At 40.7% G+C, this 18,302-nt stretch overlaps 2 protein-coding genes across 2 annotated transcripts in view; both read right to left on the minus strand.

Annotated features, from left to right (window-relative positions):
* The window catches only part of LOC134400119 (aminopeptidase Q-like), a 56,005-nt gene extending 52,852 nt beyond the window's left edge, over positions 1 to 3,153 (minus strand). The window contains exons 1-2 of the mRNA XM_063128407.1: positions 2,594 to 3,153; positions 1,363 to 1,505 (exon numbers count right to left, since the gene is read on the minus strand). Of these exons, the coding sequence (XP_062984477.1) occupies positions 1,363 to 1,505; positions 2,594 to 3,153 (703 nt within the window). The remainder of the gene's footprint in view (positions 1 to 1,362; positions 1,506 to 2,593) is intronic.
* Positions 3,154 to 8,877: 5,724 nt separating this feature from the next.
* LOC134400861 (aminopeptidase Q-like) overlaps positions 8,878 to 18,302 on the minus strand; it is a 51,377-nt gene continuing 41,952 nt past the window's right edge. The window contains exons 16-20 of the mRNA XM_063129495.1: positions 15,389 to 15,496; positions 12,450 to 12,614; positions 10,861 to 11,001; positions 9,741 to 9,804; positions 8,878 to 9,078 (exon numbers count right to left, since the gene is read on the minus strand). Coding sequence (XP_062985565.1) covers positions 8,932 to 9,078; positions 9,741 to 9,804; positions 10,861 to 11,001; positions 12,450 to 12,614; positions 15,389 to 15,496 — 625 coding nt within the window. The 3' untranslated portion in view covers positions 8,878 to 8,931. The remainder of the gene's footprint in view (positions 9,079 to 9,740; positions 9,805 to 10,860; positions 11,002 to 12,449; positions 12,615 to 15,388; positions 15,497 to 18,302) is intronic.

The raw sequence follows: 18,302 nt of genomic DNA on the forward strand, positions 1-18,302 counted from the left end.
CTGTCTTTGTGCCTGGCTGAGATCTGTAACTGGATGTCCAGAAGTAAGCTAAAGCTCAATCTGGAGAAGACTAAGTTGATGGTGATTGGCTGAGGTCAGCAGTTGGTAGATTTGATGCAGGAGCTCGTAGATCTGTCATTTTCAGGAACCCGACCAAGGATAGTGACTGAGGTGCGGGACCTGGGAGTTATTCTTGACCAGTCCGTAACTATGTCATCACAGGTGGGGGCTGTGGTCCAGAGCTGCTTTTATCAACTACATATACTCTGCCAAGTTCACCCCTTTCTGTCAGAGGCTGACTTTACCATCGCAGTCCATGCCCTGTTTACCTCCAGGATGGACTATTGCAACCTGTTGTATACAGGGCTTCCCTTGAAGCAAATCCAATGCCTACAGGTTGTACAAAATGCAGCAGCCAGGTTGGTCAAGGGGCTCCTAAAATGGTCTTCTTTCACTTTGGTGCTTTGGGAGCTCCTTCGGCTGCTAGGGTTCGCTACAAGGTCTTGTTAACCATGTATAAGGCCCTGCATTGCTTGGGTCTTGGATACCTGAGTACTTGCCTTTCCCCGGTGTCTCACCACTGGCAGACTCGCTCTCAGGAGCAGGGCACCCTGATGGTCCCCCGCTACAAATTGGAATATGTGGGGGCCAGGGCTTTTTCAGTGGCTGGCCCCCGGTTATGGAACAATGTGCCACTGGAGATTAGACAGGCAGGCTACCAGTCTCAATTCTTTCAAACGCCTTTGTAAGGCATTTTTATTTTCACAAGAGTTTGGGGAGGGGGTGATTTAAACAGGGTCGAGGGCTTTTAATGGATTGAGGATGAGGGCTTTTAATGGAATTGTTTTATATGTGATTGTAAAGTGCTATGATACCAGAAATGGTGAGGGGCGCTATAAAAATGCTTTAAATAAATTAAATAAATAAATAAAAATTTGGGACAGCACTTTTTCTTGGTTACAGGTGGGCCAGGTGATAGTAGACAAAAGAAAGGACTATCCAGCTTCCCATACTGGCCCTGCAAGAGTTTGTAGTCAATGCACCAAAAAGAGAGAGAATCCATCCCAGATGTGATGACTGCCTCTCCGTTGCGCCTTGGGAGAACTAGAATTTAAAAGACTTCACAAGCCAAACTCAGGAAATGATGACAAAAACAAAACAAAAAAGTATCATGGCTACAGAAACCTTTCAGTTTTACAGGTGCCAGCATCACATTTTTAGGCACCTGGATGATTAGGTGCCTGGGATTTTTCCATGCATGGTTATAGCAACAATGATAGAACATTAATAAGAATAGTGCTGTCGTTTCTACTAACAGAACCACCATAGTATTACCACAGTAGCCCCCATTTCTTTACTTACCTATAGCCGGCATGTTGGAAAGGGCTACATAGCTTGGATGGTGAACAATACTGATGTTAAAAGTGGCTTTCATGGCAGGTTCATCAAAGCATGGGTAAACAGTCCTTGCAGCTGCTGCTTGTAGTTGTGATGCAATCAGCCACCTAAATTGCAGATACGAATAGGGCTAAATTCAATCACCCTGACCCAGTATACTGTATGTAATCAGGCATCCACATGCACTCCTTGATGCACAGTTCTGCAACCCAATCCAGTAGCTGTAGATATGCACACGTAACCATTGATTACGTATCCACTGAAAAATGAACTTGAGTAAACCAATACAATTTTATGGTGGAAAATATTAAACAGATCATACAAGATGCTAGGATAATACTAAACAAGACGCCAACAAAAACACTAAATATAAATTATACATGTAAAGAGCCATCGTGTCTGAGCACCTTAACAATATATTTCTAATGCTATGGCTGTATATCTCTTCACTATTTCTGCTATGTCAAGGATGTAGTAGCTATTTGGAAGTGCTTTAAAATTCCCTGCTCATCTGTCAGAAAAAGCAACACTGATAATATTTTTATATTTCTGAATCATCCCATAACTGGAGTTGTCTGGGTGATGTTCTTTTTAACAGATATACACTGTAAACCATAAAATCAAACACCTCATTACAGTAATTATAACACAGCTCTAAAACCCTAAAAAGAAATCACTAAAGCTAAGTTAGATGTGAATTTGGCCCTCTAACCTTGTCATATCTGTTCAAAAGCTCAAAACAACAAGTATTGACATGTGCATAGTAAAACAGGAGGCAAATTGCTTAACCAGCTGTCAAATAAAAAGAATGCTCAACATGGTGCAGATAAATAACAAACATTTTGCTCATATCGTAAAATGTTTATAAGAAGATTGAACACGGGTGGAATTCTGATTGAACTTTATTCCACATGGCAGACCAATGTCATCTAGTTTAAATTAATCAAGTGAATTTTTATTCTCCCCAAACATGAACACTAATGAATTCTTTTTCAATACTAGTATATATTGGTGGGGAACTTCACCTGCCTTAGTAGCTATATGACAGGCTTAGGGTTCCAGGAGAAAGTTTTAAACCATTTCCTGCCATGCAGTGGGGCAGCTTGGGACAAAGTCCACCCCACCCCGCAAGGCAGAGCTTTGGCTCCAAGGTCCGGTCCCAGCTGCACCAGTGCCAGGAGGAGCAGCCTCGTACCTGCTCTCTCCTTCGTCCCGATACGTGTTAAGGAAGAGCCCGACGAAATGCGGATCCGTGTGGATTCTCCCGCAGAAGGCGAGCTGCAGCTCATAGAGGGCGCCCGCGCTCAGCTTCTCGCGCAGCTCCAGCACCACGTACTGGTTCGACGGCGCTTCCCACAGCTCGGCCACGGGGATGCGGCGGCGGCGACTGCCGCGGCTGCTGCCATTGGCGCCCGGGCCCCAGACGGCGGCGCTCTGGTAGGTGAGGTGGGCGCTGTGCAGGAGCACCGTGGCCGTGTCCTGGCGGCAGCGCACCGTGATGCTGACCCGGCCCGAGTGCGTGCGCGGCTCGGGCAGGCCGGGCGCCAGGTGGGGCCACAGCAGCAGCGAGTAGTGCAAAGGCGCCAAGGCGGCGGGCAGGCGCCAGTGGTCCCAGGGCCCCGGCGGCCGCGTGGGAGGCTCGGCGCTCGTGCTGGTGGAAGGCGTCGAGGGGCCCGCTCCGGCGCCCTCCAGCAAATGGGCGCAGCGTCCGAACAGGATCCTCAGCACGAACAGCACTAAAAGCCCGGAGCCCATTTTGTCGCCAGGTTCCTTCCCGCGCAAGAAAACTTGGTTGTGGGGCAGGGGAGACAACTGAGCGGATGTGCTTGAAGACAGCGCGGAGCAAACTAAGAGCGAAGGGCCGAAGACGGAGCTTGCGCGGGGGCGGGCGGGGGAGGCCGTCTTCTGCCAAGGAGGAGAGAAGGGCGATAGAGGGCTGTGTCAGGGAAGGCTGGTGGCTCTGATGTCAGTGAGGGTGTGAATCCGCTCTGGGTTTCAAAACTCTAGATTTTTTTAAAAAAAAAAAAAGTCCGCAAAATGGGTTCAGCATCTTGGATAAGTCCTTTAGGTTCTGGGTAGTTGTGACTGAAACCCAGAGCAGACCGACTGACCTGGGTGCCACCGGGCTTCACTGGTTAGTGCCTCCTTATTGGCCCACGCTTAATGAAGATGGGAGCGATTGAAACAAATTTACGATGACGTCAAACAGAAGCACCACTCGATATCGGAGTCCTAGTGAAGCCAAAGAAATATTTGGCTGACGCCTCAGTGGAGCGCACTCGCCTGGCCGCACCCTAAGCATCCAAAACTCCATCCTCCCACCTTGCACCTTCTCCTTAGCTTTTCTGATAACCTGGAAGGATGAGGAGGATTTGAGGCTAGTTTGCTCCCTCTGCTCTAAACAAAAAAGAGAAGTAGGTGGCCCTAAGTTTTTTGTCATCAGTTTTCCACAACCCCACAGTCACCTCTGCATATCCTATTCTCCATCTTGTCCTCATGGTTTATCTGCTTTGGGAGAATGAGAATTTCACTGGCACTTTCTGCCTCCTTAGGGAGGATGTGGTGTTAAGGCTTGTGAGCCTTAACTCCCAATTTCCCTGCTTTTTGGAGCTTGGTTGAAAACTAGCCTTAACGTTGTTTTGTAAACTGTAGGTTTTTTGTTTATTGAATGTACAGATTTGAATGGGGCTGCCTGTAAATCATTCTGATGTAAATCTGACTGTTTTCTGAATCAGAAAACCCCAAACCTGAATCTTTTGGTTGTTGCAAATTCCTACTGTACTCAAATGTCCAATGCCCTTTCAGATGGTATTAAGAAATTGTTTCCAAGTGCTAACACTCAAAGAAGTACCTCATAAGAATACTATAGGCTACAGTTGAGTACAGATGTTGTCAAGACTGAAAGGATTAAGTGGAGAGATGCAACAATTTTATAAACAGAAGACAAATCCTATGAGGGTAAGCTCAAGGAGGTGAATATATTTAGCCAAGATTGTGTGAGAAGTGGTTGGCTCAATTTGCAAACAAATTATTAAGCACTTAAACTAGGATTTCAACAGTATTTGCTGGCAGGTCACTTTGTCCTATATTTGTTTTATTGTATTTTCCAAGAAAACCTTCCTGGAGGCACTAGGATTACTCATCCAGACAAACAACTTGTATACACTAGTGGAATAGAGATGTTGTCAAGACAGAGGCCCTTAAATGGGGAGCAACAACGATTATATAAGCGAAAGACAAATGCTATGAGGGCAAGCTCAGGGAGGTGGATATATTTGGCCAAGATAAAGATCATGTGAGAAGTGTGTATGGCTGGCTCAATTTGCAAATAAAAAAATTACTAAACACTTCAGTTAGTATTTCAAGAGTATTTGCTGGCAGGTCACTTCATCTCATATTTCTGCTATTGTATTTTGCAAGAAAACCTTCCTGGAGGCAACAGGCATAATCAACCAGACATTTATTTCATTCCTAATATGTCAGCACATCATCCATAGTCAAAACTAGCAGAAAAAGTATAGTTATTCCACTTTCAAGGTCCTGTTCTTGGAAGAACATCCAACCTTAGTCTTCTTGATGCTGGGCACTAATTGTAAACTGTATGTTCTGTACTCATTTGAGGGGCTTGTTTACTTCTTAATTTAAACATGTTTAATTTTAGCTGCCATTGGGGAAAGTGTGTTCGTGCTCTTTCTGCATGCTAATATTCCACTCCTGGAGGCAGAAGAGTAGGGCTATTTTATTTATTTATTATATTTTTATACAGCCCAATAGCCGAAGCTCTCTGGGCGGGTCACAAAAATTAAAACCATAATAAAACAACCAACAGGTTAAAAGCACAAATACAAAATACAGTATAAAAAGCACAACCAGGATAAAACCACGCAGCAAAATTGATATAAGATTAAAATACAGAGTTAGAACAGTAAAATTTAAATTTAAGTTAAAATTAAGTGTTAAAATACTGAGAGAATAAAAAGGGCGACGAAAGGTGTAGGCAGGAGCAATGTCACTGCAGAGTTCCCTTATGTCACATTTAAGCTTATAAAAAATGTTTATTTACAATGTCAAACAAATACACCAACAAATACAGCAAATTTAGATTAGTTGTTGACTGAATTTAGTGCATTTAATGTTTTTCCCCTTTTTTCTTTGCAGACAAAAATACAGGTGGAAACAATTGTCTGCTTGGAGGTTTTGAATATGGTTATTCATAGTAACAAATTATACATAATCTCTTTTTAAAACCCAAGGAAAGGCTTTGACAAATATTGCTGTATATGTCCTTGATTTGTATATACAATAAAATCATGCTATATTTTATAAAAAGCAGATATTTTGCCTTTAGCTAATTTCAGTTGGTAAGTCATTTTTTTCTGCTGTGCTGATCTGCCACAGCTCCATATAAAAAGATTTCTGTAGGTTTCCACCTTTTAGCTATTACCCTGCGAGCTGCCGAACACCATGACCATGATAAATTTTGTTCTTCCCATGTTAATATAGTTGATGTTGATATAAAACGTTTAGTTTAATGTCATCTTCCAAACTATAACACAACAGGACGTGACCACCACATACGAATTTATAAACCTTGCTGTTAACAATTGTGTTGTGTTGTTTGTAACTACTAGTTGTCAGATTCACTGGCGTAATATCCCATTTATGTAACAATTTTAACGAATTCTCCCTAAGGATTGTTTAGGTTTTTTTAATTGAGTTATTTGTCATTTATCCTATGCATTTTGCTCTGTTGTTATCCCAATATCATATTCTCATATTATTTTCAATCCATCTGACATATTTGTGTCTGTTTCAGCAAGATGTGGATAAAGTTTAGGGACTAATGTTCTAAGATACCTTCAAATTGTGTCATACTTCTAGTCAAACTTTTTCTTACTAGAGAATTCATAATCAGATAATGTATTTGCTGAAGGAGAATCCAATTCATTTGCATTCCTTTAAGCTTTTCTTCACATTTTGGTTCAGTGAAAGGGGTTTTGTTTTTTATACAACTTTTTTTTGTTTCCACTTTGCATATCTCTCCTGTTTATCCACAGTTCATGAGCAAAATTTGTATGTAAAAAAATGGAAGCAGCAGCAATATTTCCAGGATTAATTTTTTCCCATTTTTTCCAAATTATAAATGTGGTACATTAAAAGAGGTTGAATACTCATTACCTCCTGGTCTAGATACAATTTCTGTGGCCTCTACATGTAGTGAGGCAGCTGGCTCTTCACTCTCAGAAACACTGCCGGTTTGATTAACTTGTAGTCTGACTCTGTATGACAGTTTTTAAATGTCCATGTATGTGCACTCTCAATTATTGAAATAAAGAATGGGAAATGATTCCTGAGAAAATCCCTTTATGAAAAACAAATCTTAATGTTATAGCCTCACCTGTTAACTCAATAATCTCTAGCGTGTAAAACAGTTGTGTATTTTTTACATATTCAATGAAGAATTCATCAGTTACAAAAAGGAGAGCGTAAAACAGATTTTGGGAAATAATCACAACATGCATATTTATTTATTTATTTATTTAACTTATATACCGCCCCCATAGCAAGAGCTCTCTGGGCGGTTTACAGAAATTCTAAAATTGAGATAAAAACAAGTATACAAAATTTAAAATTTTAAAACACAGAACATACACACATAAAGCATTAAAAACTGTTAAAAAACTAAACATGTGGGTGATTAAGATGTGCTGCCATATGCCTGGGCAAAGAGGAAAGTCTTAACCTGGCGCCGGAAAGATAGCAGCGTTGGCGCCAGGCAAGCCTCATCAGGGAGATCATTCCATAGTCTGGGGGCCACCACCGAAAAGGCCCTGTCCCTCGTTGCCACACTCCGAGCCTCTCTCGGAGTAGGCACCCAGAGGAGGACCTTAGATGTTGAACGTAGTGACCGGGTATATTCACGTCGGGAGAGGCGTTCCATCAGGTATTGTGGTCCCAAGCCATGTATTAATATGTATTTGACACTACATATTAATAGAATACTTAACAGGCCTCAGAGCAGTCATTTTATTTAATTTTTATACAGCCCAATAGCCAAAGCTCTCTGAGCTTAGCTTCATGACATCTAATGTCATAATTTGGAAATGCCAAGGCTTTGCTTTAGATGGTTTCTTTGCATGACTTTCCATTCAATTTGTGCTAGTCATCTCAAATACTTTTCCTAATTCAACACCGGTGATAAACTTGAAAATACGGATATTTGTGGACAAACCCTGTCCTTTTTGGCAAAAGCCAAAATACAAACTCATGACCAGCATGTCCCATTGATTTAAATGGAATTTAAAGCATTAGTCTGGATCCAGCTCACTGTTAAGCAGCTGGAAGTCCAAATCGAATGTGGATATGCAAAACTGATGTTATGAAAATAAAATAAAAATACTTCAATTTATATAAGAGAAGCAACATGATACACACCAGCACTATTGGGGCCAATTCAGAGACGAAATGTTCTCAGCCTCATAAGTACATCAAGCCAGAAATGTGCATTGGCCTACATGCTCCCTCACCCCTCCCTTTTCACACAGAGCCTTGTTACTATAACCACAATTTCCCATTATGTCCAAAAACAGACCTACATTGGTAATACTCGGTACACTTCTGGTTGCTGTAACTCAGAATATGTGTAGCTGGAAAAGAAAACCAAAAATAATCAGTGGGCTGAAACAACTTCCCTATGAGAAAATGTAAAAACATTTGGGGCTTTTTAGTTTAGAAAAAGGCAAGTCGGGACAAAACTATGAAGGAAGAAGAAAGAAGTTTTTCTTACTCTCTGGTAGTCTTCAACATGGATACATCCAATGAAGGTGAATGTTGGGAGTTTCAGAACAGAGAAATGTAAGTAATTCTTCACATCACACATAGTTAAAACTATGGCATTTGCTATCACAGACTATAAAAAGGGATTAGAAAAATTAATGGAGATAAAACGATCTGGCTACTAGTCATGATGGCTCTATGCCATCTCCAAATGAGAGGCAGAATGCTTCTGAATATGGGTTGCTGGAGAACAACAATGAAAGAAAGAGCTACTGTCCTGATGTTGTCCTTCTGGGCTTTTCCAGAGGCATCTGGCTGGCCACACAGGTGTGACTGGGTTCAGCACTTTGACGCCATGAATCCTCATTGTACATGAAAGTATGAAAAGAAAAAGTTTAGGCATATACTTTGAAAATCAAAGCAGCTGTGTTCACTAGTATTCCTCCTTTAGCATGTACAAGAGGTGTGAAATGCTTAACTCTCTGCCTAGTCCAAATGCGAGATGAGGGCCATATTGACTTCAGGGTAATCTGCTGAGGTAAACAGGACGAAAACATTTATTTTCCCTAACTGCCAGCCAGCTCTGCTTTTTTCTCCATCCCTCTTTCTTACCATTCAGCGCCCTGCTAGGGAAGGAACACAGATCACACTTACCAGAGGTCTAAAATGATTGCATGCAAATTGCTTTTGAAATATGGCCCTATAGTGCCACCAATCCACTACCAAAAACAAGATATTTGAAAGAGTTCTCAAATGTCAGCTATCCATATTTTTCTTTAGCCACTTGATCATTTTAGTCACTGATTGTTTTCTTTTTTCATTGTTAGATTTTTCTGATTGCAACTCATCAATAGGAATTCTTCTTAGTTCCGGTTCAAGAGTATTGTTAAGAAAAACCTGGATCTAAAAATAATGAACACATATAGTTAGTCTGCAGGAGTTATTCAAAGCTGTGCATTTTTACTAATATAATTAACATCTTGGTCATGTTCAAACCCATTATCCCTTATCTCTTTACTGGAAGAAAACACTGAGAAATTGCACCAGGCAGATGAAAGGAATTCTCAAGACACTTGCCCATATGGAAGCCAACTAAGGGATGAGCTATTCCACGGAGGGCTGTGGGGGAAGGGGGATGTCCTGAAAATTGAGTGGAGGCACCTCACGCAAGCAGGAGTTCTACCTGGAGAAGGTGCTTCTGCCTTCAGTCCCTTGTGCCACAGCACACCCATTCAGGAGGGTCCCCCAACACTGTGTGTAGCATTTGGGGAGGGGGGAATTTGAGGCCTGCCTGGGGAAGGATGTTGTGTCATTAGTTTCCTAGTTCTGCTAGCACAACACCGGATGTCACCTAGTTCTCCAGATTCCAGGCTGTACTGAAATGCATCAGAGAGATATAAGTGATTTGAAGCAGTTTAACAAATGCAAGTTCATTTAAAAAAATTCAGTTCCATATGATTTTTTTATATATATAAAAGAACAATATTTTCCAAGGGCTCAGATTCATCTCATTTTAGAGCAACTGTTCTATGTTATTTATGTTATGGTTCAATTATTCTACTTACCATTTGGACTTCTAAGTCTGTACTGAAAGTTGACATGAAAGCTGTTAATGCTTGAAACCCACTCCTGTAAAAGAAAGCATGAGTGTTCATAACAAGAAAACACAGAGAGCCTCCACCTGCCCCACCGCCCTCGATCCCAATGCAGAGAACTAGTGATCCTGCTTGGATTGGATTAGCTGCGGGGAAAGTTAAATAGCCCTCCCCAGACCTGCCCGCCAGCAATCCCAAACCGTTTCTCTGTTTCTATTAGCAGCGGAGAAGAGTAGTTTTGGCTGCTTCAGGATTCCTGGGTGAGGCTAAAAGTGTGTAGTTTCTCTGCTGGCATTAGCTGCAGAGAAACAATAGTGTTGGCTGCATTGGGACTGCTGGGGTGTGACTGAGATTCGCATTCTCCGCCCCCCCAGTGATTTGGTGACGATTGTGTCTGATAACTGCAGTGCCCGAATAGCGGCTTTTCCTCCACCGCTCAGCTAATGGTTCCTTAGCCAGACATCAGGGAAAAGTGGGTGGGGATCCCATGACTCTGTGAGAACAGCCAAGGAGTGTATGTAGCCCATAGATTGCCCACCCATGACCTAAGAGGATGCATTTCATTAAGGGAATGAACAGTCTGTTTTAAGTTCATTATTCCATTTTTCGTGTTTTCAGTATTCTTGTATTTCTTTTTTGACTACTTTAACTCAGGATTATGAAAGTATATGCATGTGTATCTATATCTTATCTGTGGCAGTCTGCACAGAGAAGGGGGAAATGAATACAAAGTAACTCCCTTCGCCCTTCCAGGAAGAGGAGCCTTTGCAGGATTGCAGTCCCTTCCTCAAACAGATTTACAGAAGGACTACTCTGAATCCAAGCCAATAGGTTCATGCTAATTTATTATTCAAATACTTTGCATCAATCACTGATATTTCCACTGCACTGTTTATTTTTTCTGGTTAATAAATAAATGAAACAAAACAGATTCCCAAGCATATCTCTACCATTTGCTTTTTATCCCTTATTCTGTTGAGAATTCAGAGTGAAAGAAAATCACAAAGACTTGACTTTCTCCTCTCTGCACATTATTAGATTAAGAAATGCAGGCCGTAGTCACATTACATCAAGTACTTGCTTGCCGTACCTATTATACAAATGCGACCAATTTTCTGTTACAAATTTCCATGCTATCCGGTGACCAATCTCACTGCTGGCTACATCTTTAATCGCTTTGGTTACCAGATATGATGGAATTACACTATCGTTGAGGATGTACTGCAAGAATCTGTAGAGAAATTTGTTCAAAATAAATATAAAATTCCCCAAAGGGTAAAGCTTACTTATAAAATACTATTAAGTTTAGGATCAGTGTTTGTACATGGTTGCCTTGCAAAGACAAATAAAAGATAATGGACAAAGGATGTAAAACATCTGGTTACAATTGTGTTATGAATCGCAAATCACTGGGCTATGTATATGTCTATTCAGGTGTGGTTTATCCCCCTGACCATGTGAGTTAAAAAAGTAGCTCCATCCTTGATGTGGGTTAAACAAGTAGTTCCACTTCAGTAGCCCCACACATCTCATACAGTCCCTTCCCCTTGAACATGTACAATATTATGTACATTAAGTCCACATGTACAATATTATGTTTGTAGGAGATGCCTGTATACACAAATACTTCTTTGCAAGCAGGAACATTGTGCTATCAGGGTTCCTACTTGCATGGAAGCCTTTGCACATACAACTGTAAGCATGAAGGCCTCTTCCTACCTACAGATATTCATGAGGTATGAGTGGACATCACAGGGTGGGACAGATGCCCTGTGGGTTGGTGGTTCCCAGGTCTGGGAATAGGGATGTTTGCCTGTTCTGGAAGGGGTTGTACTCCTTCGGAAGGAGCAGGTCCATAATTTGGTGGGGGGGGGGACTACTGGATCCATCTTTGTCACTGGAGACCCAGGTGGTCTCAGTGGCCCAGAGCACCCATTATCAACTTCGGTTGGTTCCTGGGTAGGGATAGCCTAGCCACGGTCATTCATGCACTGGAAACCTCACAATTATACTACTGTAATGTGCTCTTATGTGGTGCTACCAATGTGTGTGGTTTGGAAGCTGCCATTTGTGCAGAACACAGCAGCTTGGGTGGTCACTGGGACTCCGAGCTCTACCCACATAAAACCTGTGTTAAAAGAACTGCACTAGTTGCCTGTTAGCTACTGAGCTACGTACAAGGTTATGTTATCCTATAAAGGTTACGTTATCCTATAAAGATTATGTTATCCTATAAAGCCCTAAACACCGCCTTCCCGTATATACACCCAGACGACATTTACGATCGACAGAGGACATCCTGTAAATAATAAGTTGAACAATAGAAAGCAGGCCCCTACTGAAACCCAAAGTATTCACAGAATCCTAAGAATATCATCATTCATTTATAGACAAACAACCTCTCTGACAGCAGAGATACAGCTATAATTTCTTTTAAAATCAAATTCATTTCTGTCTCAATTTTTCTGCAATGCACCATTCAATTACTTAAGCATACATTCATGCAAGCTGATCAGATAATCTAGCCAGAATAGCTCTAATTATAATAAACTATGGGATTGCAAAAAACAACAACATAGAAATGCCTGTGCAGTGAAAACTAAAATAAATTAATAATTGCATTGACTATCTTGGCTTGGCAAATCATAACTTATTTTTAAGTGCACTGAAATATGTTACCTTTGAAGTAACCACGGCTCACGTGTACAGCTCAGGGCAGAGAATATAGAATACTTTTGTTTGGTATCATTCTGCTTGAACATTTTCCATGCAAAGTCCCACTCTTTATCACTACCCATCTGAACACCATAGCAACAAATGGTTGTGCTAAGACAAAAGGGAGCCCTGCAAGATAGAATAGGACTCAGAACTGGCATGGCACAATGAATTGCTTCACAATTAAAACAGGTTATTGATATAAAGTAATTTAATTGTCTCTATGACTTGATAATATTCTAAGTACAACTTGGTTAGATTTCCCACTGATGTCAAGAAAATATGATTGAGACCACAGATGTTTAGGGTGTTGAATGTCAGCTAAGAGATTACTAATTTGGAGATTCATATGTGGGAAGGCTACTGTTTTTCCTAATAAATCAGGGAATAGCCCAAACAGGACTATTTGTACAAATAGGAAAGCTCAAAAGTTAAGAGGACGACATTAGTCTCGCAAGCAGACTTCCCCGCCTCCCTGTACAGCCCTTCTGCATCCCCCTTAAATTTCCTCTGAACAGTTGCCCACCCTTCAAATCAGATTTGGGGGTGGATGGGAGGCTGCAGGGGCCTGGAGAACGTGTTTCACTAGCAGAAAGACAAACCTGATTCAGCCCAGAATATTTACTTCAGGTTTGGAATTTGACATTTTCAAAACATTCCTTAATATAGTTCTACTATATGGAACTACAGACCCAGGGCTTAGTCTGGAGCCACCATCCTGTTAAAGCTAAGCAGGTCTGTGCCTGGTCAGTGACTAGATGGGAGACTGCCTGGGCATCCCATGTAGCCCCCTTGAGTTCCACGATAGAAGAAAGGTGGGATATAAATGTAATAAATAAATATAGAACAATATTTGAAAAGTATTATATGCTCTTTCCATTTTTAATGAAGTTTCTCTTTTCAATCAGAACTAGAATTTGCAATATTATAATAGAAAGCACTCACTTAAAAAAAACATGACTGTTTTCTGATCAACCGATTACTACATCTTAATTTATTTGAGCATTAATATTATATGGCTCGAAGGTGAACAGAACTCCCTTTAACAAATCAATCATTAGTTAAAAGTAAAATTGATAGTTATTCCTTTGTTTGTATAATGTGATAATTGGAAGAAATGTGGCACAAGGCAAGAGAACCAGGGCTGTGGTTGTCAATGGATCCATCTGCAAGTTGACATCTATGCGCTAAGTCACTACCCCTGTTTCCACGTAGCAAAATACTCCCATGGCAAGGGTGGAAGCTTTCAGAGAATAGGGTTTGCATTCTTGCCACTGGAGAGGGAAGGGGCTGAATGTCATTGGGACAACCCAGGCTTGGCAGGTAGAAGGACCTGAGTTCCATTCACATTATCTCCTGCTCCAACAGTCATTGGCAACATGCAGCTCACGTAAAACCCATGCTGCACCCTGACGCCATTGCCAAAATTTGCAACAGCTAAAACAACATCCATTTATCAGTATGAAGATGTAAACATGTCAAATTTACCTTGTTCTCATGCAAAGTTTGACCTAATTATTGCTCCATATGTAGTGTTCAAATGTAAATTTGAGCTAATTACTATTTCGTAGAAGTTCGCCACTGTATTTCGGCTGCAAACTCACAATATGTTTCGGAGACACTGCAGGGTGCATGGGAATTCCATGGGCTACCTTGCAGGAGTACATTACAGGAAAATCTGGGGCTGGTGAAAATGGTCCTCAGGACCCCGCATTACCTCCCCTGTCCTAAAAGGGCATAAAAGCTGGAAAGACGTCTGTCTGTATACTTGGAGAAGTATCGCTAGTTGTAACAGAGATTACTGGGCTAGAAGGGCCAATGGTCCTACTCAGTATATGGCAGCTTCATGTGTTCATTAGCTTTCATGTGCAATAAACCCTGCAACAGAACCTAATTCAAAGTACTTTCAAGTTATGTTGCATGGCAGACACATGTAGGAAGTAGTGACACCTCTTCTTCCCTTATAAATCACTCTCAGGAGCTGGCAAAATGCTTCCGTTTAGATGAGTTACTTTCAAATTGAGCAAAATCTGTAAGAAAATATTTTTGCAAACGTAGAAATGTGGAAATTAGATGTGGGCTTTGGATAGGACCATCTTTGGGCTGATGTTAATCATAGCAAATATCATTGTCCAAGATTGCTTTGAGGAACAGATAGCTTATTGCTCATGAAATCCCACAAATGGCCCCAGTTAATGACTCTGTTCCATGGATTATTTTTGTTTTCAAAACCCTCATTTTTCCACAATGCTCCCCAACACCTATGGAAAAACAGTCTGTAGCACCCTCTGCTTGCTCTTAAATTTTGTTGTCCCACTATTAGGGGAAGTACATCAGGTGGTGACGTAAGACAGGGCCTTCTGTATGGTGGAGAGATACACCTGGCTCCAACTTTATTGACATTTCTTGACTGTTAAAATTTCATTATATTTTCCCAATACCAGCAAAGAAACATGGCCTGCCTGTGCTCTTGGATCTCAGGGGAGGACATTTTCTTGTACTTCTCCTAACGGTGGGACATCAAGTGGTAATGTAAGAAATCCCTCATTGGCTTGAATAGAGATGAGGAAAGCCCCCTGCAAAAGGCTGGTTGAAAAGGAGGCTGAAGAGAGGATGAAACTGGCTGAAGAGGGGATGTTGCCCAAAGGGACCTTGGTGGTGGTGGGACTTTGCGCCCCTCTGCAGCCATTTCATGGCAAGAAGGGCTTCCTTCCACACATACAAATGATTGGAGGAATCGCCCCACTCACCTGCAGAGGGGGGAAATAGTTTGACGGGTGCCTCAGTCTCATTTGTATTGCCTTCCTGTGGGGGAGTCAAAACCAATTAGTTGTATCCAATTAGCAACATCTCCCACACAAGCTAGTTACACAGAAAATGTATACATTAAAGGCCATATTTACTCAGGACTGGGATTGTTCATCCACTTGCTGAACATTTCAGAAGACAGGTCTAAACAGGCACGGAGTCCAAACCAACATGCTGTTTTAATTATTATTTCTATGCCAGATCTAGAAGGAAAAGCCAAAATAAAAACAAATAAATAAAGTGGAGGTGAGAGATAAATATTAAACATGTTGAATTTCATTTTAAAAAATGGTGCAAATTAAGCCATACTTGTGCTATTTCCTGTGCAGATAACTGTTTTCAGTGTATTTGCTCTAATCTGGATTGAGTGGCCTATTTGGAGAAGTGGGGTAGGATTGATTGATAAAATGCCTGCCCTTGAGAATGGGATTTCTCTTCCTTCCAATTCCATTCTATTCTATGATCTTTCAGATTCTCAGTCTACAGTTCCATGCTTCGAGGACTTGGATGCTCAATCAACTTGAATTAAATTTATGACACAGAAAAATTTGCAGAAGTATCAGTAGCTATAACTGTCAGGCCCTACAATATGGAAAGTACATACATACGGAATATTTTATAGGGTTCTCTCCCCGACCTTTGAAGCCCCAAATTTAGGGTTCTCTCCCTGACTTTTGAAGCCCCGAATTTAGGGTTGTGAAGTGTGTTTGATGAAATTACAGATTTCACTCACAAAGTGACCTTTAACATATTTTGCCATTATTTGTCCTACTTGAATATTTCATTTATCACCATAAGTGAAATAGAAAGCTGGTGTGCTAGAAAGCTAGTGCAGTGCAGGAGAGCACATAATTTTTTAATTCTATTTCTTTTGCACCAGACCTTTGTTGGTGGCTCTCGGAATTCTACTAAAAAAAACAGGAGTTCCCACAAGCCTAAGGGCTATCCATCTCTAATGGACATCAAATCCTGAGCTCCACAGACAAAATATGAGATTTTAAAAAGTGTAAAACATATCTCTAGTCACAATAAAGTACCTTAGATATATATTCATTTTTACATATTGGTGTCTATATAAACTATTTCCAGCACAGACAGGGTGCTTCCCAGTTAGAGACATTTCCCACCTTTGAAACATAGCTCTTCTGCTATGAGCTGCAAGGGGAATCGCAACTGTGGTTCTGCACCGTTTCACAGATCTGCCACTAAAGGCTGGTGGCTCACCCCTCAATGTGCTCACAAGGATTAGTGAAGAAAGTTACTATTTTCCCCGCCCCCACAACACACACAAAAAAAGTATAATGGTCATCAACAACATCATCTGAAGAACATATACTTAAGTGTGAGTAAGGAATGATGAGCACAGAATGAATGCCTCATGTAGAAAAGCTGTTAGTGTATCAACAGTTTTCAGTACCTTTGTTTCATTCTTACATTTAAACAATGTAAGGGAGGTATATGCTGTTGTCTTTTTAAAAAAATTTTTCACAAGTATTCCAATAAAAAGGTCTACATAATATAACATTTAAATCACATTAACTGCTTTAATTTTTTGCCCTCAAATATTTCAGGTCAAATACCTAAGGCGTGTTCAGAAAAAATAATAATATGGGTACTTTTTGACCTTTGTTTTTATTTTACTTATATTTAGTAAACATGCTAAATTAAATCACTCTCTAGTGATTTTCCAATGCAAACTGAAAATGCTTCAATGCAAATGATGCTATGCACATTAGCTTGACTTGCATTGAAGAATTTTCCAAAAACATTTTCCAGTTCAACATTTCCCACATTTTACAGGCTGGTATATTTGGCAATGTTGTCAATGTGAATTATATATAGTGACTACACTAAGTGAGTTAAGGTGGGAGTGGGGAGAGAGTGAATGGAATGTTGGTGTGCTGGTGACTGATTGGTGGAGAGCATGAGGTGACTGTTTCAAGTAGAAGTGTCCGTAGTCAGTTTTTTAGTTAGTTAAACAGAGTTGAGGACAGTTAGTGTCAGAGAGTGCAGGGATGAGTTGTTTGCTCTTTTGGGGTTAGAGGCAGAGGAAGGAGTTGAGAATAGGATAGGTATAATAAAAAAGAAACAATAACTTCAGTGCTTTATTGAACACATACACAAATACATCTTAGATATTATTTTAAAGTGATATTTATAAATAATCATTTCTTTTGTTCATCAACATTCAGTGTGGCAATTATCATTCAAGATAGTAACAAAGTGAGACAATAGGTATATTATTGGGAATATATGGTGGCAGCGGTATTGAGACTGGTCAAAGTCTGGTAGGAAAGGTGGCATTTCCTTGATCTGGACTTGAAAGTGTATAAGGGGCAAGGTTTGAAGAGAAAAGATAATTCCCTATTTGTAGTAAGCCACTTATTTGAGTACCCTAATCTTTCGCTAATTTTCTCTTTTGCCCCTCCTGGGTGTCCCAGATCCTGTTGAAGTGCACTGTGACTTCTTGTTAAATTTCCTAATATATGTGTCAGTCAGATACATGTGGATACCTTATCCATGTGTAGAGGTGGACAAGAAGTAACAGGAAAAAAAACTGTACTGGTGTGTGTGGTAAGGACAGCACACATCCAATTCACAAGTTAGAACTAAAATAACCTACACCTGCAGAGATTGTAGTGCTGTAGCATTCTTTTTTAAAAAATTGATTGGGTTTTTGAGGTCTAAAAAGATATAGAGACCTTGTTCAGAACATGCTACGCCATGGTAGTTAAGCATTTTGAGCTAAACAACAGGCCAGTTCAGACAATATGCTAAGCCATGGTTAGGCAGCTAATCCTTTTGCAGCAAATGGTTAGTGAGCATATTTAAACCATGGTTATGTAGTCACCATGGTTAGGAATAGTTCACACAACATGCTATGCCATGGTTCACACGACATGCTAAGTCATAATGTTTAGCTCAAAATGCTTAACCACCATGGCTAAGCGTATCATTTGAACAGGGTCTATGTTGTGTAGATATCTCACAAAAAGGAGGTAAAGGAAC

The sequence above is a fragment of the Elgaria multicarinata genome, chromosome 6 (assembly GCF_023053635.1).
Source record: "Elgaria multicarinata webbii isolate HBS135686 ecotype San Diego chromosome 6, rElgMul1.1.pri, whole genome shotgun sequence".
NCBI classification, from domain to species: Eukaryota; Metazoa; Chordata; class Lepidosauria; order Squamata; family Anguidae; genus Elgaria; species Elgaria multicarinata.